General features: G+C 42.0%; 1 protein-coding gene across 9 annotated transcripts in view; it reads right to left on the reverse strand.

Moving 5' to 3' along the window:
- The window catches only part of LOC127797256 (uncharacterized), a 42359-nt gene extending 21736 nt beyond the window's left edge, over positions 1-20623 (reverse strand). For 8 of the 9 annotated variants that reach the window (XR_008022160.1, XR_008022161.1, XR_008022162.1 and 5 more), the window contains exons 1-10: positions 20141-20623; positions 19139-19397; positions 18727-18832; positions 18472-18613; positions 17998-18262; positions 17390-17757; positions 16460-16509; positions 14960-15110; positions 2318-2504; positions 1081-1297 (exon numbers count right to left, since the gene is read on the reverse strand). Coding sequence is in view for 6 of the 9 variants with exons in the window: in XM_052329982.1 (XP_052185942.1) it covers positions 1081-1297; positions 2318-2504; positions 14960-15110; positions 16460-16509; positions 17390-17757; positions 17998-18262; positions 18472-18613; positions 18727-18832; positions 19139-19397; positions 20141-20417 (2022 nt within the window). In the remaining 3 variants the exon portion in view is untranslated. The remainder of the gene's footprint in view (positions 1-1080; positions 1298-2317; positions 2505-14959; positions 15111-16459; positions 16510-17389; positions 17758-17997; positions 18263-18471; positions 18614-18726; positions 18833-19138; positions 19398-20140) is intronic. The other variant, XM_052329981.1, reaches the window with a different exon arrangement.
- Between the last annotated feature and the right edge of the window lie 1506 nt (positions 20624-22129).

Here is a 22129-nt window from a genome sequence, read left to right on the forward strand (position 1 = left end):
AGCTTACAAATTATATTGTTTTCACCCTCTTACTATCTATAATTACAGTAAACTCCCCCTTACAAGTTAATACATGACACATTGTCCTCTTTTTTCATCCCCTTCATATACTATTTCATCTTCCTCCTATTCATTCAATGTGTTTTCAGTAACAAATTTGATTTTTGGTTAACCACTTTTCAACTTAAAGAATCACTCAATTACACACAAAAAAAAGCAGATTACAATAGTGGTAATGGCAAAAATATAAAACCCCCAGCTCTAACCACCCCCCCCCCCCCCCCAACCCAACAAAAAATAAAAAACCATCTTTTATCAAATACAGCATTCCCGAATCCCAACAAACTCTGTAATGATCACAAGACCTAACTCTTCATTACAATACTGCATTTAAATGAGACCACCAAAAACTATTGAGATGATTGTCTGGCTTTAGACACCAGCTCACTTGCTGGATTGTACAAACAAGGTTCCTATTTTCTTCCTTCTTTATCAATACACCTCCTTAAACTAAGAGCCAACCTAGTGCAGGAACAGATATGGGGTGGCAGCCTGTAGCTCAAAGGATTAGAGCATGCGGCTATGAACTAGTGCCAGGGGTTCAAATCCCTCCTTGCCCACAACTAGCCCAAAAGGGAAGGACCTTTCCCTCTAGAGGTAGGAAAATCATGATCAGGATAGTGGACCAAGATCATTTGAGTCATTTTTTTTTTTTTTTTTTTTGTTATTGGGATAGGTGAATTATTATAGATCCATCCCCCAAAGGAACTGGACATGATAATTTTTCATCATCCGGATTGAACAAGAATCAAAAGAACCAAATGAAAAACATGTACGAGCCCGTTCTAATGGAAAAATAAAACTCAATGAAAATATGGTTCGTCCGTAAACATCATGGACATCCTGCTTTTCTATGTTCTAAAAATTTGTATGTAACTATTGAGAGTGAAGATATTATATATAATATGAATATTAAAGTACCACCGAAAGTTAAATCCTTAAAATGATGAGAAAATGCTAGAAGGAGATGCTGCAAGAACAAGTAATAAGGATTCAGTATGAGCTAACTAAATGGCTTACCATTATACGCTTTAGTATGAACATACCATCCCCTAGGGAAGATGAGCTTGTTTCTGAATTACTACCATCGTAGGGATCACGGTCAATAGAATAAAAAGAAAACTTTCCATCTTCCAGATCCCAATTTGAAGAGTTGTTGGCTTTGGTACAATTCCAATAAAATGCCAGCCAAACTTCTCCGAATGCTCCACGATCAAACCGCCTCTTTAAAACATACCTAATAAGAAATCATTTTGAGTTGCATTAAAGCCCTCCAAATAAGATGGAGGGGGGGGGGGGGGGGGGGGGGGGGGGGGGGGGCACTAAATTCTTCATGCGAGCAAAACAACCAAGATCAAATGTTCATAATACAAGAAAGAAAAAACACAACAATTTATTCTATGTTTGGGATTAGGGACACTCTCAAACTCTTTGCATTGTCGTGTACCTAGGAGTATAGGAGGGTCAATGCTGTAATAGGAATATAATAAAGGGGGTAATCTTGTAATAGGTTTATAATAACTGTTAGGATATATTGTTAGCAAGTGGTTAGGCTGTTAGAAGGCAATGACGCCTATATAAGGCTGCTGTTAGTTAGGAGTTTGTTGGTATGCTTAAATTGAAGAATGAATTTCAAACTCTATTCTCTCTCTCAGTTCTTCTTCTCTTTCCTCCCCATTTCTCTTTGTTTCAGTTCTAAATCTCCCTCCCTTTCTGCTTTCTCTTTCCTAAATCCCTCCAAATTCCTATCACAACCCTAGCCAAACCCTAGGGCTGTGACATGCATTCCTTTATTTGACCCATACCCATTAATAAACCTACTGGAGGAATCCTAGAAGTATTGCCTGCATATGCCACATTTTACTGGTAATGTCTTGTAAAAAGAAAACAGCTGTCAATGAAGAGCATAAAATTGAATAGAAGGACCAAAAGTACAAGCTAGCACTCAGTCTAGTATATTGATTGTTGTACCAAAGGTCTGCAATTGAATCTCGTCTTTATGTTACGTGGAGGAGTGCTAGTCAAGAAGGGAGATCCACAGCCCAATTCTGTAGCATATCACCAATGTAATTCCCCCACTAACTCCCTAGAAAAATAACTACCTGCTAATGGATGAGGATCCAAACCCCACAGTGTGCCAAAATTCAAATGAATAAGCTGGTAAAGAAGTGAATATCTTTTCAAATGATTCAAAGTAGCACCAGAACCAGAAGGGACACATAAGCTAGGAGTCTATCCAAAAATAGATGAAATTTACCTCGAGTCAGGCATAGCATGCTCAGCTGATTCATCTTCTGAACCAAAATTGGGAATGGGAATTGATTCAAGAAAACCAAGAAAACCAGCAAAGCCTTCAGGATTTATACATTTACCACTATCCCCATTGACAGTCATTCCAAAGTGCATGCACACGTTCTGGTCGTTGTACAAATTTAAAGGGCCATCTACAAGAAGGCAAAGAAAAAGTGCCCATATGTAGAAGCTGAAAATAAGCATATAATTGGAAGTTATTAAGGGCACAATATTAAATATTAATCTTTACTGCATTTTTCTATCATTTTTGGATAAATTACATTTACCATCAGGCATCCCAATGGTATGACCAAAATATATAAGGCACCCTCCAATTTTGGAAAAATATACAAGCCTCCCTTACATATGAACTTCAGTTACACCTTTACTACTACGCCCATTTAGACAAACTTTAGTAAGACATCACAAGCTCTTGTAAAGCACAGTAAGCTAATTATCGGTGATTAACTTGGTCAAAGTAGAATTATTTTAAATCTAATAATTTACTGTTCATGACATAATTTAAAACATAACATTTAGTTAATAACAAGCCCTGGATACTGAATAACTGTCTTCCCATCTAGCCCCACCCCACCATATCAACCTAATAGGTCAGCGTTCAGTCTCAAAACCCACCCTGCCAATGATAACCACCTTCCATCAACATGCCTACCACTCCCAATCAATGTTACCAAAACAGCATCACCAGCTCACATACAGGGCTATGTACTTTCTTTATTCTTTCCAACCTTCAGCAACCAATACTCCACCATAACTACACAAACCAGCAGCCAAGCACCTACTCCAGTCCTCCACAACCACAAAATCCATCCACCTACTCAAAATGTAAGACTATGAATACATTGAAGCCAATAGCCAGTTCCATCATCCATGATGCTGGCAATTGGGCCGGCAAACAGGAGCAACCTCCAGCCACCACAAGGTGATGTACAACCAAATAAAGACGATAAAGAAAGAGAAAGATAAGAGAAGAAAAGAAGAATTGTAGAGAGATTGTGGAAAAAGAATAAGATAGTGAAGAAAGCAGAGAAGAAAGTAAGGGTGAGAGAAAACAGTAGCCAAGAAAGAACAATCCAAAATTCCAAATTTACATCCCGTAATCAATAATCCAAATCTGAATAGTCCATAGACTTATAAGGTATTTATAAGAGGAGGTTAATTTTACACCAAGAGAGTAGCCAAATTAGTCCAACTTGCAAGAGCGGAGCAAATTTGGGTGAGCGGAGCGAATTCGGGTGGGAGCATGTTTCGAGAATCCCATGTCAAATGAGAGAGAAGAGATCTTAGGCTATATGAGAGAGAGTACGCAATAACAGCAAAATGCTTGGTCTTTAAGGTTATATAACAAGGACCTGTCATGTTCTTAGGGTTTAGCCTATGATTGGAATGACAATCGGAAGGAGCTGATGGAATAGAATCGAGAACAAAACATTGGAAAGGAAGAAATGGACAGAAATGGGGGAAAGAATGTAGAGAGAAATGAGGGAGAGAAGTAGAGAGAAAATGAGAGGGAGATTGTAGAGAATTGTAGAGAGAGAATTAGAATTCATTCAATCAATTTAAGCATGAAAATCCCATCCGTTTACATAGCCTTATATAGACATATTTGCTCTTTACTAACTGCATAATAGCACCCATGTGCTTCTAACCAAATGCTAAAATATCTAAAATATCTTTTAACAACTATTATCAACCTATTACTATATTGCCCTTCTATGGATCCTTGGGTCATGACAATTCTCCCCTGCTTGAGAGAGTTCTTGTCCCTAAGAACTTGCAACAAGTAGCCATGATTCTTCATCTAATTCAAGCCTTCTCTATCGGGTTCATCCTTCTTTCCTTCCTCTTCCTTCTTAAGTGTCCAAAATCAATCTCTAGAACAACCTGATAGAGTTCAAGTTCAGTACCAGCAGCAGTTGTTCCTGCACCTGCATGGTGCGCCACAACTGCATACTGAAAGAATAACCAGTGATGAGGGCAATTATCCACCAAATATATAAAGTCTTTTAGTTTTCCAAGTTCCCCAGGCTTCCCTGGCCTTTGCTAACAATGCCCCTTTGATCAGTTATTTCGGGAGCTTGGGCAATTGTTTGGGTCATTTCGTCAAGTTCCAAAATAGGAAGGCTGCCAAAGCCAATATAGATAGGCTTTCTACCACCTTTAATCCATTTCACAAGTGAGTCTGCCAGCACATAATTTGAGGCAAGATCTAGAAAACAAAACCCAACCACATCAGTATTGTGTTCCCAATCTTCTACAATAGCTAACAAATCAAGATTGGTCTCCACTTTAAAAGCACAATCAGCCATTGGTTCATCCCACCCGGCAATAGACAGCAATTTGGATTTTCCAGTAGGAGCAAAAACCAACACAGAAGCGATAGTTTTGTTTTCTTCACCAAACCCTTCAACTCCTTCAGCTATATCCCTTAGTTTTCCCCCAGTTAGTGCTGTCCTCACATTCTCGTTGCCTATTTTAACCCAAGTTAAAGCCATATTTTGTTCCAAATTTGATTGTTCCTCATATTTCGATAAGTCCAAAATTTGAGGAAAGGCTTCAGCACCATCATCCACACTAATGGTTGGTCCTTTAGTCGAATTTGCCTAGAATAAAATCTAGGGCTCGCGGCTTGCCCATGGCCGCAAGCTGGCCCTCGCGACCATTTATTGGTCGCGCATTGCCTCGCGGCAAGCTGCCGCGAGGCTAGCGCTTGCGGCTTGCCCATGGCCGCGAGCTGGCCCTCACAACAATCTATTGGTCGCGCACTGCCTCGTGGCAAGATTGCCGTAAGGCTGGGGCTCGCAGCATTCCCCCAGCTGCAAGCCTTGCGGCCAACCTTCCTTTTTTTCCAAAAGATTTTTATTTTTTATTTTCCCTCCATTTTTTATGGCACCACAATTGCCCCCCACTCTTCTGTTTTGTCTTCGACAAAATTGAAGAAAAAAAATATTAGCCAAGAAGTCGGGTCTAGCACCTTGACTCAATCAAGTGTTCTAGAATGCCCAAAAGATCATACTCCAGCCAAGGGCTTAGGTACCAAATTATCCTCTGGGCAACCAGGCCCTTGAGAGATAGGTTCCTTTGCGGAATTCTTGCCGAGAGTCCGAGCTTGCCAGGAGGCCTAGGCGTTGGATCAGCCAAAGAGTCAGGTCTAGCTTGGAGCATAGTACCAGACTCAGTCAAGGGGTCCAAGCGAGCCTACGGGCACAGCCTTCAAAGCATCCGGTGATCCCAGGATGGATCATAGCGCATTGGTTATTGTGTTCTCCATGTCTGTCTTTTAAGGTTAGTTTACCTTAGGGAATCTGGGTTTGGCCAGTGGTCAAGTGTGGGATTCCTACCAGACATCCGAGTTTGCCGGGAGACCTAGGCGCCAGATCAACCAAGGAGTTGGATCTAGCCAAAAATGCATAGCACCCAACCCGAATGAGAGATCCGGGTGAGTTTGCGGGCATAAGCATTAGATGTTCTGGTGATCCCAGGCCAACCCATGGTCATCAGCACCAGATTGCAACTGGGAGACTCAACTCTGATAAGCAGGATCATGACAAAACTTGTCATAGGGTTATTGTCTTTCCATGCCTTCCTTGGGCCAGTCTACCTCAAGGAAACTGGGTTTGGCCAGTGGTCCGACGCAAGATTCCTACTAGGCATCCGAGTTTGCCGGGAGACCTAGGCACCAAATCAACCAAGGAGTTGGGTCTAGCCAAAAAGGCATAGCACCCAACTCGAACAAGGGATCTGGGTGAGTCTGCGGGCATAGGCATCAAATCATCTGGTGATCCCGGGCCAGCTCGTGGTCATCGGTACCAAATTGCCACTAGGCGACTTGACCTTCGGGAGCAGTCTTACGCTAGAGCTATCAGATGATCACTTCACTTCTTCCTAGGACCAGTCTACCTCAGGGAATCTGGGCTTGGCTCATGGTCTGGTACGAGATTCCTACCAGACATCCGAGTTTGCCGAGAGACCTAAGCGCCAGATCAACCAAGGAGTTGGGTCTAGCCAAAGAGGCACAGCACCGAACTCAAGCGAGAGATCTGGGTGAGTCTGCGGGCATAAGCATCGAATGTTCTAGTAATCCCGGACCGACCCGTGGTCATCAGCACCAGATTGTCGCTAGGCGACTTGACCATTGGAAGTAAGATGTGCTTGAGCCGCCATACCTGCATGACACATACAAATAATCTGGGCTCATGGAGATTTTACGTGGTTCGACTTATAATTTTGCCTACTCCATGAGAATACAGGGGATATATTCTTTTATTTATCAAGGGATGTTATTACAATGGAAAATTAAAGACAATTCCGGCCTCCAGCCGGGTCAAGTAACGCTTCTGATGATAGGCTGGACTCTACGTCTCGCGTTTCGTCCCTTCCCCTGGGGTTAAAACTGGGAAGTACCTCTCAAGGTGCACGGTGCTCCAAGCTTTTCCCGTCACCACGCCTTGTGGTGTTGGCAGTGTGCACATGTTGGGGCTTAACACCTTCTGAATTTTGTAAGGTCTTTCGCACTTCGAGTTGGGTTTCCCTTCCTCTTCTATTACCTTCCCCCATGTCCAAAATTTCCATTTGAATGATAAACTGTTCTGCTCGATCGAACAATTCAGTCACAAAATTTGGCTCGGAAAATGCTAAAAATCTTCTAAGCGGGGCGTAGGTAGTTTCGTTTAGCAGGGCTAATGCTGCCAATCTAACTGGGAGATCCCTTACTTCCTGCGTTACAGCTCTAAACCGCTCGATGTATTGCTTTAGGGATTCATTCGACTTCTGCTGTAAACTCATTAGATATATTACACTTTTCTTCTTTGGGAGATGGACGGAAAATGTATCTAGAAATTCTTTCTCCAACTGTTCAAATGATTGTATATGTCCTGCTGGTAATTCAATGAACCACTGCTGAGCTTGTCCTGCCAGGGAGAATGGGAAAGCTCTACACCTAGTGACCTCATTCCATCCATGTAACACAGCCACTGCGACAAAATGTTGTAAGTGTTTCTCGGGATCCTCCCTTCCTAAGTATACCGAAAGTTGTGGTAGTTCAAACCCTGGTTGCACTGGTTGCCTCTGGACTTCCTCCGATAGAGGGAACCCTTTTGGGAGAGTTATCTTTGGCACCATCATTACCTGCTTTTGTTCTAACACCTCTTCTATGAGACGTTTGATGTTAGACACGCTGAGTGATTCTTGTTTCGCTTCATTTCGGCAAAGAGACAGGTCATAAGGGACTCTTGAGTGAGGGCTTTCTGTTGCCTCTTTGTACATGGGAGGTTTTCTTGCCCTTCTGCCGTATTTCCTTCTCGAGTTTGTGACTTCCAGGACTTGACTATTCAGCCCTGGAGTTCTGATTTTTATTCCTTGCCGAGGGGCCCTTGGAGGGTTGCCTTGGGATCTCCGATGTTCTGTTATCGTATCGATTTGTCCCATGTAGGGAATGTGAATATCCGGCATTAGTTCACATAACAAAGTAGTGACTCCCTATAGTCTTCTCATATTCTCCTCATTGTTCATCATAAGTTCATCATTCTATTTCTTCAGCTCTTCAAAATTCTTCCGCAATAGTTCATAATCTGAGAGTAAGATCGTGGGTAAAGCTATTCTTGAAGTCCCCACAAGGTTTTGATGTGGAATTGAAGACTGTCCAGATGAGTGTTGTTCCTGACTAGCGGGCGCTGCATGGGGGACTTGTTCCCCTCGCCCTGTCGCATATCCCCTCAATCCAGCTATGTGTGCTTCTCCTTGCTCTGAATGCTCCATGCCCCCCAGTCCGGTGGTACGGTTGCATTTGAGCACGGGAAAGTTCTCAGAACGCACTTCGTTGCTAGGGTGATCTACCGAAAATTCTGCTACTATAGAGTGCACCGGGTGGGGGCCTTTCGTGGCTCCTGCCCTGGTACGAGCGCTCCTTCGAGTGGGGTCAAGCGGGCTCGCCCAACCGGTTGATATTGTCCCTCTCGGCATCTTGTGCTAAAATTGACTTTTTGTTGCGTTTCCCACAGACGGCGCCAAATTGTTGTTGCCAAAATACAACAATTAAAATTTGTGATGTGGGGGTCCACTCGAGCTCGGTGTCAGGTGTAGTTAGGTTGTCGTAAGAGAAGTTGCCTCAAGAGAGTTAGCCGCTTAGATGCTCGCCATAAGGATTCGCCACAAGCTTTTACCACAAGACTTCGCCACAAGGTTTTGCCACAAGCTTCGCCACTAGATTCGCCACAAGCCTCGCCACAAGGTTTTACCACAAGGCTTCGCCACTAGCTTTGCCACAAGGTTTCGCCACAAGCTTTTACCACAAGGCTTCGCCACAAGGTTTTGCCACAAGCTTCGCCACTAGATTCGCCACAAGCCTCGCCACAAGGTTTTGCCACTAGTTTCGCCGCTAGGTTCGCCGCAAGACTTTACCTTCGCCGCTAGGTTCGCCGCAAGACTTTACCTTCGCCGCTAGGTTCGCCGCAAGACTTTACCTTCGCCGCTAGATTCGCCACAAGACTTTACCTTCGCCGCTAAGCTCGCTGCAAGACTTTACCTTCGCCACTAGGCTCGCCGCAAGGATTCGACCCTGTTAATACTAAGAAAATGGGTTAAAAGGCTTGCGGGAATCTTCCTCGCGAAGACCCTCCAATGCCAAAGCTAGTCCTGAATCCCAATGACTATTCACGAAAATAGCAAAAGTGCATTCAAAGTGCCTAGAGTTTACCGAAGTTGGAAGTCCCTATAAATGTCCTGTGGCTGGGTATTTATGGGGCACGATTCTCAAGGGTGGCCGATGTCGACACGTGGCGGTTGCCGAATGGAGCTTAGGTGTCATCGAGACGAGGCGCTTATCTTGACGATGCCTCCAAATTGCTCGCGGCAAAGTTGTTGCGTGGCTGGCACTTGCTGCCAGCCACTAGCAGCGAGTTGCCTTGCAGCCCTTGGCCGCAAGGCTGGAGCTCGCGGCAAGCTGCCGCAAGCTCGCCCTCGCGTCTAGAACTTGGCCACGAGGCTGGGGCTCGCGGCAAGTTGCTGAGAGGCTAGCGCTCACGGCTTGCCCATGGCCGCGAGCTGGCCCTCGCGGCCATTTATTGGTCGTGCATTGCCTCGCGGCAAGTTGCTGCGAGCTGCTTGCCGCGAGGCTAGCGCTTGCGGCTTGCCCATGGCCGCGAGCTAGCCCTCGCGGCCATCTATTGGTCGCGCACTGCCTCGCAGCAAGACTGCCGCGAGGCTGGGGCTGGCAGCAATCCCCCAGCTGCGAGCCTTGCGGCCAACCTTCCTTTTTTCCAAAAGATTTTTATTTTTTATTTTCCCTCCATTTTTCATGGCACCACAAGTAGGTGCATCTTGGGGTATTATTTCTTCTTCTAACTTCTCAATCATTACAGCTGAATCCCTCTTCAATTCCAGAAATTCCTTGGTGTCTCTTGTCATTCCTGTCAACTGATTGAACACCTCAAGCATCTCTTGTTTTGGACTTCCGAGATTATCCTCTGGATCATCCTCATCAACAACCTCATTTCCAAAGGAATCAGAGTGTTCCTCTAACTCCCTTTTTGCCTTTGTTGCCATATCAATCTGTTCATTATAGATTCCCTTTGAATAATGTCATTCACCTTTAATATCATTTCTGATGTTGCACTTCTCCCCCGGTTTCTCCATTTTTTAAGAATTCTTCTTTATTAAAACTCTTGCGATAATCATCGAGGTATTCAACGGGGAAGTTGTAATGATACTTCTTGATCAATATCATCACAAACTCCTGTAGCTTCTTGCGGAACATACGGCCAAATTCCTCACACTCTTCATAAATCCCACTGTTTGCTTCCTTGCACCTTAGATTGAACTGATTATCCATTTTATTTTCCCATGTTTGATTCTTCAGGTTACACTACTCCTTATCCCCGTTGCTGCCACCTGAAAATGCAGCCTTTCTTAGCTGCCATTGAGGCTCCATTCCAATTGAAAATGAAGCATTCTTCTGCTACAATTGAGGCTCCAATGGTCTCCTACGTGCACTGCTCCCCTTAGCCGATTTTTCACAATCAGCATACTTTGAAGACCAAGGAGGTATATACATACTGCTCTTCTTCGCCTCTCCAATTCAAACAAAGTTAACCAGAATTCAAAGTCGAAATTACCTTTTGTTTACCTTACTAGCAGCCACCTCCTGTTACACCTACAAAAATTCAAACACTGACTACCAGCTTCACCACTGGAATTGATTGGCTCGAATCTGCTTTTCCTTCCACGTTCGGCCTCAGCTATCAGCCCAAGCTCAATCTCCATAACCTTAGGAAAGTGATCAGTGGGTAGTTATCGAAACTTCCAATTCGGTTGACTCACTGGACTCTAGAATTCGCTACTTAATCAATTCACTGGAGTTGCTGAAAACACCATCAGAATCGCCAGGCCAAGTCGCCTTCAAGCCTTCTGTAATACCCGGTATTACATGGTATTGGAAAATAAATAAATTTTGATTATTTTGTTAGGACCTCGGGTGGTCCAGGAAGGCCAAAAATAAATTTCGAGCAATTAATTAATAAAATTGCCAAATTGACGGCTGGGAGTGCCTCGGGACTTGGATGTCCAGGGAAGAGGGCAAGAGAGTAGTGAGTGTCTCGAGATGAGATTAATGACGCTAGAAGCGGTCCGACCGAGAATAATTTTCGGAATAAATTTTGTATAAACCCGAGTGGGTGCCAATACCGAATAGTCGGAGGGGACCTCCTGGAAGCTGAGGGGACCCTAGGGGTGGTTCGGTTTTCTAAGTAAAGCAACCCTTAAGTGTTTTCGGGTCGAATAAGGGTCCCGTACAGGCACAGGGACGAGGTCGGTATTCCCAAGTAGCGGTCGGCTATTAATTTTTGATAAATCGAGATGTGGTGTGGCTTGATGATAATTTAATTAAGCCTTGGAGGGTCAAAGTGTTATTATTAAAAGTCTCAAGCATAATTAAAATTCCTTAAGTGGGATTAATGATAAAATTGGGGGATTAAAAGTGTAATTAAATTATATATATATGTATATATATGTATTTAGGCGTGAGTTGCTTGCTGCCTCCATTTTGAAATTCAAATCTTGAATTTAAGATCAGAGAGAGGGAGAAGAGAGTTGCGAGAGTGAGAGATCGCGAGAATGTGAGAGTGAGCTCGTGAGAGAGAAAGCGAGACCGAGAGAGGGAGACGGCAGAGCTTGGCCATGGAGTAGGAGCCTCGAGCTGTTATTGTAATGGCCGAAAGAAGCGAGGCAGTTGAAGGCGACGGTGGCAGCGAGCAGAGGCTGCCATGGCGGATGTGGCTTCGGGCAATGCTTCGATTAGCAAGGAAGGTGACCGGTGGCAGCAGCAACGCCGAGTAGCGGCCATGGCCGCACGGCAAAGGAGGTCAAGCGGCTGTGGAGCAGCAGGGTGGAGCGTCCAGCGATCGCGAGGAGGCTAGTAGCGGCCATGGCTGTGGTCGGCGAGCTCGGTAGAGGCCGACGTGGCTGCTGGCTAGCTCGAGGGCGACCCGGGATAACCGAACTACAAGCTCCCAGGGTCGGCAATGGCAGCCGATAGTTACAGCGAGGCAGAGGGAGCGTCGGAGGACTGTGCGCGCGGCTGCGGTGGCTGATGCCTGAAGCGGCGGTGGCGGGCGGTCGTGTGACAGCAAGGAGTGGCCGACGGAGGCGAGCGGACCGGCGGCAGCAAGCGCAGCCAGCAGCCATGCACGGTGAATAGGAGAGGAAGGAGCCGCACGGGAAGAAGGTGGAGAAGAAGAACAGAGGAAATGAAGAAAAAAAAGAAAAAGAAAAAAAAAATAATAAGGAAATTCTGAAAAATAAAGGAAAAAGAGAGAAAAATGCCATACAATTCCAGAAAAATGGGGGAAGAGTCTGGAAATTATTTTGGGGCTTGAGGAGCTTGTCAGAAGCTCGAAAATGAGATTTTGGGCGCAAATGGCAGCTCGGGAGGCAACGTCAATGTGGGCATTCTCGAAATTCTCTCCAAATGAGTCGAGGTAATTAAATAAATTCTCTTCAGAATATTTCCTTTATGTGAGATATTAAATGGTGTAGTATTGGTTGGATTAAACCCTATGTTGGGGTTGTTAGAAAAGCTGTTGGTGGCTGGTTTTTGCCGTGGTTATTGTTGATGGATGTTTTGATGGTGTTGTGGCGAAGTTGAGGGCATTGGTTTAATGCCGGATGTTGACAGAGTTGGGTTTGTGTGTATTTGCATCTAGGTTTGACCGAGGAGGCGGTGATCCTAGAGGAACTAGAGGTTCGGGCTGGAGTTCGTGCCGAGGCGGAGTTGAGGCTTCGAGCCAGGTAAGGGACGGCCCCATGTGGAGGTGGCCTTGCAAGTTGGTAAATGTGTCTGATAATGTTTTTATGTTGCATTGGCATGTAGTGGTTATGTCTTGTGTGATGCAAGCTCTAGTGGACCTGTGGCCATACGGAGGACTAGTGGTGGGGGCTGATAGGTTGATGCCTCAAACCTTGGAGGGTTGTGAGGATGTGTGAGCCTAGCCTCATTTGCATGCATTTGGCATACATAAACATGATTATATTCATATTTACATGCATTGCACCCTTACTGAGTCTTTATGACTCATGAGGTTTACCTCATGTGTAGATGATGCAAGTCCAGATGCAAGCAGGGATGGTGCCGGGAGACTGTTGTGGCGATTAGCTTGTTGCCTGAGATGTGTTGTAGTGTACTCTCCGTTATTTTCATTCATGTAATTATGTGATTGATTGTAAGCGCTTTTGAGCACTAGATGTGTTTAATTATTGTAATCATTATTCTCTGATAAATGATTGTGAGATTATTCATTGAATATGGCTTAGTTGGAGAAGCCGAGTTTCCGAACGAGTAAAGTTCAGCGAGGTACGTTCTTATAAACCCCCAATACTCAGCGAAGCGTTTGTATGCTAGCTTTGTGCCTGGGTCACCTCTGGCTTGCTATGGGGCGAGCTGAAGAGAGGTGAAGCTCGCTCGGGTTTCGGGTCTCAGTCCGCTGTGTCTTCTTGATTGAGTTAGGACCGATTCCTGAGTGGAGCGAAGGGAAGGACGAAGCCTAGTTCCCACCTAGGGCGTTTCTCTTGAAACATAGTCCAACCCTTCAGTTGTGATTTGATAGGTGAGTAATCTGGTCGATTATTTACCAGTGGCACCCGTAAGTGGGAGCGGGTCGTTACACCTTCTCAACCTGGACCTTAACTATGGAAACTGATTTCCCTGCCTTCAACTCAAATCAAAATCGCAACCAAAGAACAACTACTGCCCAATCACCGTCCAAGACTTCCAGCACAATTTGCAATCGCTTCTGATTCCAAAATCACTAGAATTCACTGCCAGTTCAATCGCTACACCCACTCTCGAGTCCAAATTGCAACACCCACTATATCGAGACACTCCAGAGTCCAACCCACTGCATTGCGATTAGCGTCGACACCTACCATGGATTAGTGTCTGTCGCGATGCTCCAAAAATCGAACAAGCTTCCAGATCGTTGGAATTTTGCCTGATCCCTGGAATTCTCCACTGGAATCGTCTGGGCAACTCGCCTTTCTTAAGCGATTCTAATGCAACCAATGAAATTCTCCAAAATTGAGAATCGATGGCTGCAGCTTCTTCAAAATTCTCTCGCAAACAACTCCAAGAATGGGAAGGCTTTGCTCGTCTGGGAGTTTCGATCAACTGGAACTCCCCTAGGAGTCGCTTGAATTTGCTTTCAATGACTGATTTTCTCTACTTCGAATCTAGCTTGCTTACTTCAAATCTGATCGAACACAATTGATTTTCCGAACTCACAGTCGAAGAATGACTGCTCTGATACCATTTGTCATGTTCCTAGGGTTTAGCCTAGGATTGGAATGACAATCGAAAGGAGCTGATGGAATAGAATCAAGAACAGAACATTGGAGAGGAAGAAATGGACAGAAACGGGGGAAAGAATGTAGAGAGAAATGAGAGAGAGAAGTAGAGAGAAAATGAGAGGGAGATTGTAGAGAATTATAGAGAGAGAATTAGAATTCATTCAATCAATTCAAGCATGAAAATCCCATCCGTTTACATAGCCTTATATAGGCATATTTGCTCCTAACTAACTGCATAATAGCACCCATGTGTTTCTAACCAAATGCTAAAATATCTAAAGTATCTTCTAACAACTATTATCAACCTGCCCTTCTATGGATCCTTGGGTCATGACAGCACCCAACTAAGAATCAAGACATTATGCTAGAGAGAGAGAGAGAGAGACCATGATGAAAAGTAGAGGGATTTCATTTGTAGGTTCTTTCATCTATTAATCACAGATAGAATTTTATAACTGAAAGATATTAAGAAAAGGATAAAACAATTCATAAACAAGTTCACGATATCCTATTAGAGATAAATTCTGCTAGGATAAATGGTATAATTCTCAAAATCAGAAGGCAACCTAAGCATTTTAACTATATCTTAAGTGTGGTTAGTGTAATTTACCCTTTTTGTTCTCGCGCACACACAGAGTAGAGCAGGGAAGCATAACCATTGCCATCAAATTTTCTCAAGAAGTGTTAGCACGCATGCAAGGGTTACCTAAACCAATTTTTGATAAGCAATCATAGCACCAACTTTACTCACCACAATGCTTATTAAGTGCCTCAGGTATAGACTGTGGTTGGTCAAACATATCTTGCTGGTCAACCTTTTTAACTGAGAAGGTATAATCCACATCCTCATTAAGGTTCTCGGACAGATAAAAACAGCCAGCCATACCGTGCTTTCCTTCAATCTACATATGAGTGAAATTCAACATCATCCAACAATTTCACCCAAAGCAAAAATAATGAAGAAGAGACTATTCATCAAAGGGCCATGGCTAGAATAAGTAATGAAAATAAATGAATTCAACCACTTAGTTATTTCTTAAAGGAATAAAGTAAATGACACATAGCTAAAATAATGCCTTCACGAAGAAATGGAATATATTCCCCTCAGAAAATGCAGGCAATTGGATCGTAGAAAATACTTAAATGAGCCACTATGCAATAAGGATCTGTTTGGATGGATAAGGGAGCCCAAAAAAAAATGTGAACACATAATTCCAGAATGATTGGCACCAATATCATGAGGAAATTCATATTATCTTGGAAAAAAATCAAAAGTAGAAAGCCACTCTAACATTAAACATGAGAACAAAAACCTATTACTTATATTATTGATTATAAGTTTCTCTCTATGATATTCAATGAGAAAAAGAACTGAAAATAAACATTTCCACTAATACAATTTTCTTGTTTATTTTTTGGCTTGGCTACAGTGATACAATTTTCATTGTAATAGAAGGATAGACAATATGCACACCTATCTGTGAGGGCAATAGACTACATTTGCAAATATTATGTATCAGACCTAGTTTTCTCTGTCATTAATAAATTTATATAACAGTTCTTACATAAGATCTAATAATTAATATCATTAGAGAATTTTTCAAAAATAAATATCAGAAAACAGAGAGAATTTTTCAACAATTTATCAGTTAAGCCACAGAGCCTCTGCTTCAGGTTCACACAATTTTAAAATCTTAGTCAGGATAGTTAAGGCTCCACCCCCACCCCACATATATATTGGGGAGGGGAAGAAAAGGCCCTGGTCCAGATGTGAAAAAGAAGAGTCAATGGCACTTCCCAAAAAAAAACATTTAACAAAAAGGAAAAAGTAAAATTGCAAATCATGCTTTACAATATAAGGAATCTTGTAGTCTAAACTAAAACTTTCTCATAGAAAACACCAATTTGACAAAAAGAAAATGATGTGATGTCAAATCATACTTTGTCGATATAAAGAATCTCAAAGTCTAAATTACAATCTCTCTTTCTATGCATGCATGTGTGTGCATGATATAGCAGGGAACCCAACTATAAGATGGACAATTGAATAACTACCAGGTGCACACAAGGAGCTAGATCATACAAAAGGCCCTTAGACATTGTCAGTTTGGGGAATCAGACCCAAGGTTTGAGCAAAGAAAACAAGCATGATTAAAACTTCCGTTAACATCAAATTTTATAATTAACTCAAAAGGGATGTGAGAGCCAGAAGGCAATAAAAGAAAAGCAGCTGTTTTCCTATAACCCTTACCAATAACCTGTCAAACTTGGCAGCAACAGGATGAGCATGCTTCGCTTCTGCTACAATGACATAGGCTTGTCAGAAAGAGAAGAGCAGAAAAGTGCAGATAAAATTAAGAAACAGAAACTCTTCAAAACAAAAGTACTTTTTAAGTATGCACGTGGAATAGCTAAAAGGAATATCAAACAGTGCAACAGTACAAGTAGAGTAGTATATTTCATAATTGATTTATTTTCTAGAATCACCAACACGCCATAAAAAAGAATAGCAAGTACATTGCAAAGACAAGCTTGGTCACATAAACAAGAAAAAATAGTTGAAGCATAGAGACATAAGAACAAAATGTACTCATTTCCAACACACCCACACAAACAAGAACTGAACATGCCTCATATTTCTGAGATAATACGTTGAGATTGAAACAATTAAAAAGTCGATTTCTGGTCATAAACCAAGGGGATAACCAGAGAGTGGCACAATTTATAGGAAAACATCAACCGATATCATGATAGATGTTGGTGAAATTAAATTTGAAAGGCTTAATCCTTAGACATGGCATAAACCTCTTATTCACTAGAATCTCCCTTTTTGACACATATTTTTTCAAAGTAGAAAAGGTTAGGACAAAAGGCTAAGTATTGCCATTGCCCAGAAATATTTAGGTATTTGGTATCTAGTAAAGTAATCTCTAAATAAATCTGATTCCTTGTTTCTGTACATCAAAATTGAACCTTAGTAATTGAAAATTGTTATTGATCCAAAGCATCCATTCATCTTTTATTTGAGGGGAACAGAAAGTTGTTCAAATTAGGCAATAATGATGTACAAGGACTGAATTTTTGTCTGTTTAACATTTATGAAATTTGTCAATTTGGCTCCTCATCTCCATATCCATGAAACATGTGGCTATTTATGGAATCTAAGAGTAGAGAAAGTTACCTGACTCTTCCTTGATGAATTTTTGCACTCCAAAAGCTGACTGATCAATATTCCCGACTCTATCTGGGCTTTCTTCCAGCAACATTGGCGAAGAACCAGTTGATCTAAGTGGAACTATAACAGCTGCCATGTTATCTACAGTACCTTTTTCTAGTGCAATATCCACTATGCAATCAGCTAAAGAGTAAGAGCAAGGTGTAGGAAGTTCTGATCTCACAATTGCGTCAGATTGTGATTCCCATAATAGATCACAAACATCCTGTGGGCTCAGCTGTTCAAAAATTCCATCAGATGCAGCTACCAGGTAGCTATCATTGGAACTCAAAGGTTGCCAATCAGTCACCTCAGGTGCAGATATAACACCATAACTAACATCATCCAAAGAGAGACTGAATGAGAAGTTCAATCTCTAGTTCCACTTTCAATAGATATATGAAATATTATGAATCAGTATAAAATGCAAATAAGGCTCTAAATTCATGAATGTTGAAGAAGCAAAATAACTGCTTAATATGCCTCCATTGCTATCTCTTTTGCAACTCAACAAGGAATCATTTAGGATGAGAAATAACCAAGCTTCAAATTAGCCCTCTTATTATGAACCTCACCTTTTAAAGGAGATGTCACCAATAGCTCGTGAAACTGCCAACTGACCATTAACTCTTGATACCCCAGCCCACTCAAGAACATAACCCCCAGCTGATTCTACTCGGGATTTCTCTTCATCTCTGTCTGGGTGATGATCTCTTGTTAGTTCCTTTACAGAAAAGTGAACTACACCATTGGAATCTCCCAATTTGACTAGATCATTATATTTAATGGGTGGAATAGCATGATTATCTCTTCTCCGCTTGTACAGCCTTAAAAAAGTGGCTGTCATTCAATGAAAATATAAAATAGTCAATATTTATCCATATAAATATAAATGAAGTGAAATGAAAACATGTTGTCATAATCACACTACACATTGGAGCACGAAATGACATGATAGGGTAAACAAACAAAAATATATTTGTTAGGCAATGCATTAATACTATGCTATAAAGAATTTAATAATTCAATTTGTGGTGAAATCTTCAGACCTTTAGCCTCTGATAAAGACTGAAATTCTTCCGAGCACAAAAGAGCCTTCGAGTCTCCAACATTAGCAACTAAGAATTGATCGTCCGCTATAAGTATAATTGTTGCTGTAGAACCTGAATCCAAATTATATCTAGATGCTTCCTTCAATAGCGATTTAAGTTGATGTCAAGATAGAAATAAAAAACAAAGTTAATGATGAAGTATGCAAACAATCAAAATGCAAAATAAAATAATGGGTAAGAGCTATAACTCACCTTAGTGAATGTTGAGTCAATATCATGAATTGCCCTTAGCAGTGATTCCTTCAAAATTTCCAAGTAAAAAGATCCACTAGATACTGTTGATGATGTAAGCCTAAACCTGTCAATTATAAACTTCGTTTACATTCCAACGATGAGCTCAAAAGATATTCATAAGTTTAGGCACTGTCAAGTAACAACATGTTCTAGAAGCCAACCAAGCTGAGATTCTATGACAGATCAGCAATCCCAAGATAGTAAATCATTATCATAATACTGATGGGAGGTTTGTGGAAAACAAATGAAACAACTAAGCATAAATCATGATAGTATAACCAAAAACTCAACAAAACGGATCTTCGGTACAAGTATGCACACTAGGTGTGACACACACACCAAAAGACAATGGATAGAAAAGAAGGAGCACCTTATTCGATCCAACACGTGCCCATCGAGTGCATCATCCCAATTGGGCGCTTGAAAAGTAAAATCCTGGTCTCTGATATCTGGCAACTTCCCCAAGTGTTTATTAGCAGATGGAAAAAATGTCATGTCCAGAAGGAAATATGTATGCAACATAAAATACTCCAGCAACAGCTTTGATGCCATCTCACTAGCTTCAGCACCATTATGACCATCAAAAACAGCCATTATACCCACTTTAACCTCTCTAATCCCAGTAGGCCCTGCTCCAGTATAAAATTCCACGTATTAAAGCTAACATTCTGATTACAACCCATAAAAGACAAATTATATTCTCTTTTGAAATTCTAGGAACTTCATGAAAGCATCAAGGGTTATGATTACATCAGATTTTTTCACTGAGCTGGTGGAAATCAATAACAAATGTAATCCAACTTGTTCTTTATCAACCAATAGACTATAAATTAACAATAGAGAAACAACTAGTAGTCCAAAGGCACATGGTGAAAAAAGTTTGTTAATCGATTTTTTAGCTGACCAGTGGCCACCCTCGTCCCCATTAGGTTCAAGATTTTTGAGTTACAATTCAAAAATATTTTTGGCTCATTGTGTAGTCAAGTTAACAGAGGCACCAGCATGAGCACGAAGTCAAGCTAATACTTCCTCCTTTTGTCCCCCCCCTAAAAGATCCTGTAGGAACTCTGTCAAGGAAATCTTTGTAATATCTAGTTCGTGCTTGTATATTATGGAATCCTAAAATTTATAGTTAAGATGAAGCAATGTGGTAAAGTAGCAGTAGAAGAAGACCCTCTGAAAGCCCATGGCTTGTCCTTGCGACAGCGTACCTTTTCCTTAAGAGCGAAAATTATAGTTTTACGAACGCCATTGTTGTCCATCTTGAACTACAATTTTGAATTACCCTTTAACTGGTGATGAAGAACACTAATTTGTTTGTAATTTATTTAGCAAATAATTCAGAAAGAAAGCCCGCCCAAACCGACGTTACCGGGAAAGGGAATGGGAATATCGAGAATGCAGAAAGTACGATCCTCCTGATAGTTCCGTTGCCCCTGATGCATCGCCGATTCGCACCTCGACGCCCACGGCCGTCGCTTGGCGAAACTCGATAGCTTCCATCGGGGGCACTTTGGGGACCGAAACACCGCCGGAGCACCGCCTTCTCTGTACACCATCAAGCACGTTGACGACTCTCCATGTGCGTGAATTGTTAAACCGACAATCAACCCTAACACCGCCAGATGAAATTTGCTTAGCTTCTTCATCTTTTTGGAATCGAAGCGTCGAACTCCCAAAGATGAAGGCAGAAGGATTATAGTGAATCCGTGAGATTGACATAAGAAATGAGATTGGCGGGATTGCTTGAGATCGAAGGTTTTCGGGTCGGTTTTCTGGGAACGAGCAACTCTTTCCGCGCGAGTAAAACCCAAACCCGACGCCCCACTCCCCGCATTAAACAGCAAACACCAAGTTCGCCCTCCCATTCACACCGATTGCAAATTTCCTGTTACTGAAATGTAAATCGATATTAAATTAAATTATTAATCCACATTTTTTTATATAGAATATCATTGTTAAATTAATAACGTGGTGATAGTTTAGTAATTATTAATTTTGACATTTTACTGACAATGTTAAAGTTATTGATTATTTTTTTAACTTCAAATTTGTCACCCATCTTGTCTTTTATTCATCGTACAAACTAATAATTTTACCTTTCTTAAAAAATTATTTTATTTCTTAAACCCATCACCAATCATCTTTTTCTGTCTCTAGTGGGCTTTGGGCAACAAATTTCTCTCAATCTGTGTCCCTTATTTTTTTCTACATTTCTCTCTTTTAATAGAACTTAGAAAATTTATTAGCCAAAACCTACTTTCCAATTTTTTATTTTTTAAATATAGAGTATAGAAAGAAAATAGGGTATTTTGGGAAAAAAAATTAAAATTGTCAACAAATATGTTACGGAACGTTGACACACATTTTTATAACACCCCGCATCAAGCGATAGGAAGATCCGAGGCAACTTACTCTGATGAGCCTAGGCGACCTTCTCAGGGGGTCACACATATTTGGATTACCCCAAGTCAAGTATGCTTAACTTATGATTTATTTGTCTACATTCAACCCAAAATGTATCTAGTTGGTGTTATTTCTTTCCTTACTTATTCTCGATATATACTACCATTTTCTAGGATCTTGGGGTATTACACACATCGTGTCATCATTATGGGACCCACAGTTGCAGGTCAGCTCTCAACTATCGCTTTTCAACGACCAAGAGCCCCACTACACTTATGAGCCTCTCAGTGGTTGCCTTCTAGATAATTTGATGTGGGATCGAGAACCGATACTTACAGCATCACCTCCAACCCTCCTTCCCAAAGTGTGGGCACTCGTGAGCGCGGGCCATCTCAGGGGTGATAGAGGGTGGTTAGGGTTAGGGCCCAGTGTTTCCCACAAACGGTGCCAAATGTTGACACATATTTTTGTAACATCCCGCATCGAGCGATAGGAAAGTTCGGGACAACTTACCCCGATAGGTCTACGCGAACTTTCTAGGGAGATCACCCTTCCTTGGTTACCCCAGATCAAGCACACTTGGGAGTTCTTTGCCTATATTCAGCCCAAAATGTATCTAGTTGGTATTATTTTATTCCTTACTTATTCTCGATATATACTACCATTCTCTGGGCTATTTGCGTATTACACACATAGTGTCATCATCATGAGGCCCATAGCTGCGGGTCAACTCTCAACCATCACTTTTCAACGACCAAGAGCCCCACCATATTATGAGCCCCTCAGTGATTGTCCTTTGTGCAACTTGATGTGGGATCGAGAACCGATGCTTACAGCACCACCTCCAACCCTCCCCCTATGGCAACCCCCCTGGGAAGTTCGCGTAAACCCATCAAGGTAAGTTATCCCGAACCTTCCTATCGCTCGATGCGGGGTGTTACAAAAATGTGTGTTA

The sequence above is a fragment of the Diospyros lotus genome, chromosome 3 (assembly GCF_014633365.1).
Source record: "Diospyros lotus cultivar Yz01 chromosome 3, ASM1463336v1, whole genome shotgun sequence".
In the NCBI taxonomy this organism is placed as follows: domain Eukaryota; kingdom Viridiplantae; phylum Streptophyta; class Magnoliopsida; order Ericales; family Ebenaceae; genus Diospyros; species Diospyros lotus.